Source organism: Malus sylvestris, chromosome 14 (genome assembly GCF_916048215.2).
Source record: "Malus sylvestris chromosome 14, drMalSylv7.2, whole genome shotgun sequence".
NCBI lineage: Eukaryota > Viridiplantae > Streptophyta > Magnoliopsida > Rosales > Rosaceae > Malus > Malus sylvestris.
In genome coordinates this window covers 15953555-15959957 of record NC_062273.1, presented here as the reverse complement: position 1 = coordinate 15959957, position 6403 = coordinate 15953555, and the positions used below count along the sequence as shown (strand labels likewise).

The 6403-nt window shown below is 38.9% G+C and overlaps 1 protein-coding gene across 3 annotated transcripts; it reads right to left on the bottom strand.

Moving 5' to 3' along the window:
- LOC126598647 (myb family transcription factor PHL4-like) lies at nucleotides 1–1516 on the bottom strand. 3 transcript variants are annotated; one of them, XR_007614911.1, is made up of 5 exons: nucleotides 1362–1516; nucleotides 962–1052; nucleotides 699–769; nucleotides 342–440; nucleotides 154–202 (listed from the first exon to the last, which is right to left on the bottom strand). XR_007614911.1 is itself a non-coding variant. In XM_050265009.1 (4 exons), the coding sequence occupies exons 2-4, from the start codon at nucleotides 1011–1013 to the stop codon at nucleotides 120–122; spliced, it is 234 nt and encodes a 77-aa protein (XP_050120966.1). In that variant the 5' UTR covers nucleotides 1014–1052; nucleotides 1362–1516; the 3' UTR covers nucleotides 1–119. The 3 variants fall into 3 exon arrangements, 1 of the variants encoding a protein (XP_050120966.1); XM_050265009.1 differs by lacking the exon at nucleotides 699–769 and having other exon boundaries at nucleotides 1–202; XR_007614910.1 differs by lacking the exon at nucleotides 1362–1516 and having other exon boundaries at nucleotides 962–1272.
- Nucleotides 1517–6403: the final 4887 nt, after the last annotated feature.

The following is a 6403-nucleotide window of genomic DNA, read 5'->3' as shown; positions in this document are numbered from 1 at the left end:
TGTGTAAAAAGATTCACCACTAATAGCATGCAAAATGGCTTCCAATTTCTGTCATGTATGTATAATATTTTATTCACATCAACCAAATTACGATTAAAAACAGATGGATAATCACATATTCAAACCTGCAAATGGCTTTTGACTTCATCATTAGTAAGCCCATCAACCTTCATTAATTCTCTAATTTGTTTTGGTGTAGCAGCTGCAAGAAAGAAAAAAGAATAAAAAAAAACCAATCACATAACGCATTAAATACACATCCAATACATCCCAAATCCAACCAGATATTCATCCAATCATGTAAAATAACATATCCCACTAAATTAATCTCAACTGCATACCATGTGAACCACCAAGTTGTTGAAGAGCATAAGCTGAAATACCAAGCTCTCGTGGCGTCCTATTCCATGCTATTTCTCCTTGGAGGGGGTCATCATTTCCTGCAACAAATAGGGGATTAATCATGAGTTGATGTATGGTCGCTTCAAAACCAAAGCATGTGGCAAAGGGAAAGGTGAAACCACTTGCAAAGCAGTGTTAGGTTGAGTCTTGAAAAAACACGAAAACTTGGTTGCCTCTATTTTTGGTTCTGCATTTACCACTGTTCAACAATCTACCAACTGGAACTCATCCAGCTAAAATAATCATGAACTAAAGAAAAAACCCTTTCATGTCTTGTCAAATAAAGATTTTCTTACCCTGCCTTCTAGAAAAACAAGGTGGGATGGAATCAAATCATCATATGCAGCAGCGGATAAGTAATCAATTCCTATATTTAACAAAAGACGAACACGTCAGCTTCAAAAGAAAGAACAGAAATGATACCATAAACAGCAAAATAATCAGTTATATCTCACTGAGAAGAGCTCAGTATAAGATTATATTACCCTAATCATACACGCAGACTGTTAGAAACTACATGTCATAAAAAATAACATAAGTGCGAATATATATATCTCACCAACAAGTTTAATGTCTGTGTTCTCCACAAACCACTGTGCTCCATCCCTCATAAATCCCACATAGCTGCTGTATTCTTGAACATAATCCGCCTAAAATTGAAGTAAGCTCTAGTTAATAACTTAATATAAAGTTTCTTTGATAAATACACCATAATCTCATGCCCTCTCGACGCAACAGGAAGCCAATTTGCAAACTTATTCTCAAAATTATAGTTCTCAACCCTAATTAAGTTATAATAGCAAACATGTAACAGCAATTGATAAATACACCCCTATACTCTGTACAGCACAGCCAAATTCCCAGAAACCCTAGAATGACAATACAATTAAAAACGGGAACAGAAAATTAGGGAAATAAATTCGAAAAGTCGATTTGAGGGTTTGCAAAGTGAAGCATACCTGATTATTGAAGGTAACGAAAGACTACGAAATTCAACTCCACGGAGGTGATGGAGGTCATCGTCGCAGAAGTCGTGCCGGCTTCAATGACTGTGATGAGGTCCGCGGCCCAGTTTCAATGAGGGAGAGATTGCAATGGCAAATGGGTAGGGTTAATTGGGTCGTTCAACTCTTTTGTCAAACATGGGCTGGAAATTTTTTTATTTTTTTTTATACTAATTATGTGGGTTTTTCTTTTTTGGTGCCCCCTTCAATTTTGGGCCCCGGACACCCGTCCCGGTTGCACTGGGCCTGGGCCGGGCCTGCTTAAACCCCATGAACGTATGTACCATGCATGCATTGATATGCATTCTTTGACATGATTTTTCCTATACTGTCTCGTGACAATTGACAAGAATTTTGTGGAGCGCCATGTCATTATGCGATTATAAATTTTTGTCTTGTATGAGTTAAAAAGAATCCTATGACACGTTTTATATTGATATGAGTGATCATAATTTTTAACCGAGAGTTAACTGTGTTTATTAAGTGAACTTCTGAACGTCCTCATGTGATTAAATGAAGAAAGTTCTTCAATATCAAGGTAAGACTATTGCCCTTCTCTACTGACTACCTTGAGGTGGCTAGAGACATCCCTTAAGGATGAGCAATGGAAAGAGAGAGAAGGGCAACGCATTATAAGGTGATACATGATAGGTGCATTATTTACCAGATTTTCATATTAATTATTCCTAAGTTTTGTTAAGGAATTGATTATAAAAGAGCCTTATTACTTTCATTTTCTCAGTTTCACCCATTCTGTGCACTTAGGATGTTTTTGGTGATAAGTCAACTTTCCTGAGGAGTTTTGATGCAAGGCCAATTGGAGAAGGAAGTTAAGAGGCTGAATATTGTTGTGTTCGAATTTCATAATTTTCCATGGAGCCAAACGTTCCAGTTTTACAAATCAATCCAGTATGAGTAACTTTCCCGTCAGAACTGCGTAGCTGTGGGAGAATGAAGATTTGGAGGCTTTCCCGATTTTTCCTAGTGATGTGCGATATATGCCTAGAAATATAAGAGATAAAGCTACGTTTCCCATATTTTTACAGATTTTTCCAGAAGATAAATCGACCCCAAATCTGGCGTGCAAGAAAGATGACATGTTTCCCAAGTCAAGAAGGATTCTTTCCTAGTTTGTGTCATTAATTGTTTAGGAGTTTGTTTTATTTTAGGAGACTTTCTCCCAGACTTTTTAGGGTTTTCTAGCATAAATAAGGTGGCTAAGCTCTCTCTGATCCATTGTCCATCCATCCATCCCCGCACTACCCATATCACCCCACACCATACTACCATTCACCATCTCTGCAATTCGTGAAGAAGAGCTTAGGGACGTGCTTTGCCATGGATTCCGGGTTCTATCTTTCTTTTATTTTTATTTCTATGTGTAACTAAGTTATTTTCTAAGGTTTATGATGAAGCCATGACATGAAAATTTGCGAAGTACTTTGTTAATTATTATCTGATTATATGCCATGTTATATTCTTAATTTTTGTGGGTATTTTATTCTAGGTTCGAGTTTCTAATGACCGATCACTTATAGGAATTTTGCATCTAAATATTTAGATAAATCTATGAGGATGACCAATATCAATTAGGTTTATTGGAACTAAGATTAAGAAGATTAGACAAACTAATGAGGATGACCAATATCAAGCTAGTCCTACTTGGTTGACATGATTCTTCTACGTGTAATGGGTTTTTATGTGTTTAATTGTATGCCTAACCAATAGGATATAATTATCATGTAGAGATACAAGAGTTGATGCCTGACCACGGATTAGTTCATACCTTAGAAAGAACAACCTTTAACATTGGCATGGTAATTGGATAGTGGTTGGCTCTAGGAAAAGTAAATAGGATTGTTATTGGTGGATTCATAACCTTAGGCTTTCTTGTGTCGTGTGTTTGTTTTAATTAATTGTCTTTTATTTTTCTTGTTAATTTTAGTTTTAATCAATTACTCAATTATTCAATGCAATCTATCCTTCATTGGTTTAAGTCTAGCGTGATCAATTGGTTAAATTGGTGTCAAAGCAATCCCTGTGGGATCGACCTCGTATTTGCATATATTACTACAATTGATTCGTGCGCTTGCGAGTTTAATTTGGTTTAAATTAATCTATTATTTAGGTAAGTTTAAATATACATCAAGTTTTTGGCGCTGTTGCCGGGAATTGCCCCTTAATCCCAATTTGGCTTGTTGATTACATTTTACTAAATTTTATTTTTCCTTCTTTCTATTTCCTGCTTTATATTATTATAAAATAAAATATAAAAAAATCGTTGGTTGCATTCCCATTATTGAATTGTCAATTAGACTTTCTCCTTGTCTGACTATTAGTGTTCGGTTCTCATATTCTGTTTGGATACCTTCTTTTGTCTTTTCATTCTTCTACACCACCCCAAGTCTTCTAGTCTTCTAGTCTTCTCGTCTTCTAGATGGAGTCTTTTGTCTGTAATCCATGAGTTATTAGGAGTAGTAGTTCTTTGGGTTAATTTTTGTTTTTCATCAATTAGTTTTCTTTCGTCCCTTCCTTCACTATTTTACGTTTTCTTTTTGTAGGCAAATACCTGGTGGCTTGGTATCAACAATTTCCAATGGAACATTGGCCTAGTTCTCCATTCTCAGAGTTTATACAAGAAGTCACACCCGTGGAACCCACGAAACCTTCGTGGAAGAAACTTTTGCACTGATGGTTCAAGCTAATACGCAATATCAACAAACCACCTCTCAAATTTTGCAAGCTCTCCAACAAGGGCAGAAAGCGTTCCAACAAGAAGAGCAAGCAACCGCTCATGCAATAGCAAAATTGGAGAAGCAAGTTGGACAACTTGCTGCGATATCGAGTGAAAGAGACCAAGATATATTTTCAAGCGAACCTGAAGCTAATCCCGTTGAGCGAAGTGTGTGCCATTTACAAGTAAATGCAACTAAAAAATTCGAGAGTGAGGAAAAGATATACAACCAGCTTGGTGAACTAACCAAAATGGCAGCAGAAGACGAAGATAATGATGCCACCCCATTTTCTAAAATTCCTACTTATGAAGATGAGTTGCCCTTTCTGCAAAGCTTCACCAAACCAAATAACGAGGAGCCAAACATAGAGTTAGGAAGCCAAAAGGAGGGAGACGACAGAGATAGAGACAAGGGATGTGACAAGTGTGGATGCAAATTTTCTCCTCCTCGATCTTGGACGATTTTGCACCTACAAAACAACTAGCACCTTAGGTTAAGGCCAAAGGCCTCACGCGCCTACGATGAATGGGGGGGGGGGCTTTGGCCGAAGAACCTCCGATGCCAAAGTTAGAATTTTAGAGAGAAATAGTGTTTAGAGTATTTGGGATTTTTTGCAAGAGGTTTGGAATGAGTGTTTGGTGAAAATGGGTCCCTATTTATAGGACTAGGTTGGTCCACTTTTCAAAGGAAGTGGCCGGCCACTTTGTCCATTTTTTGGTGAATTTGTGGTTTAATTAACCACTTTATTGGCTAATAAAATATGATAGAAATAAATGGGGGGTTATCAAATTGAATGATTAGCTTTATTTGGGTAATAAAGTGGGAAAAGATAGGGAAGGTAGAAAGCTAAGGGGATGGCCGGCCATGTAGTGTTTTAGGGTTGAATTGGATGTATTTTGTGGTTATTTGGATATAATGGATGGTTTAATTGACAATTAATGGGTTAATTAGGCAATAAACCCATTAATTAGCCAATTAACATAATTTTAAAAGGAATGTGTTTGGGAATTACCTTGTAGAAAGGATTTGATGAGATGGACTTTGAATTGTTACCTATTTTGGGCACTTCTGTCTTGGTTGAAAGAGGGTTGCCCGCTGCTTGCGCGTAGGAACCTCGTTGTACTGCAAGGGTATTTTTGTCCTTTTTGTCCAAAAATCCACGTGTCGCCTTGTGAATATTTTTGGCTCCACAAATGCCCCCACACCTGTTGGGCTGCTCGCAGAAAAGGGCAGCAGGTGTAGAGATCTTCTTGCTTTAGGAAACTTAGGACTGCTTCCTATTTTGATGTAGATTCTCTCTTTAATTGGAAATTAGATCCTTCTAGGAAGGGAAAATAAACTTCTCTCAAAGCCTATTTAAGTCCACCTTAAGTGGGTTATTAAATCAACTTTGGAGAGCAATTTAGTCTACCCCACAAGAGAGAGAAAGTTAGAGGATATTTGTTCCCCCTCCTCTAGCAATCTTCTACATCTTGCCCGTGCAAAGGACCGTCTTTTGTTGATTTCTTCATCTTCTCCGTGCCGCACCGATGTAAGAAAAATTTAATTTTTCTTGCCTTCTTCTCGGATAGTGCTATTGTGGGGCAATCGTCGGGGTGGTGCAGCACGTCGGCTGGCAAGGGCCAGGAGTTGGCTCGGCATAGGCCGATGAGATGTCGTGGCAGGGACCACTGCTTGGACAACTTGGCTTGGCTTGAGCTAAGGGCAGTTTGTGCGGTTGGGGTCGCGGATTGTGGCGCTAGGGCGCAGTGCTAGGCGAGCCGCATAGCTCATGTCATTTGGGCTTTTGGACCTGACTCGGGCCAGGCTGGCGATTGAGAGAAATGAAGAGATTGTGGGTCTCATGGGCTGCTGAAATGTTGGGCATGCAAGCCTCCTGCCTGTTGGAATGCTGGGTTGAGCTCCCTTGCTGAGTACCATGAATGTCGTTGGCTGCTTAGTCATATTTGCTGAGAGAAATGTGGGCTGTTCCCGAAAGAGGAGGTAAAAAGGATCAAGGCGGATGCATTGGCTCGTCTGATCGCTGTCATGAAGCTTACTATGAATGAAGATGGAAAGAAGAGATCTTCCCTGCCTGCTCATGAGATGCCAGTTAAGAAAAAACTGAAGACTTCTTCCGCTGCTCATGAGGGTCCGTCTGCTACCGAGAGGTATGTGATTGACATGACTTCTTCCAATGGGAAGAAAAATAAGGTTGCTAGATCTGAGCATGTGGCGTCTTCCATGTTGAGAATGGCTAGTACAATTGTTGATAAAATTACT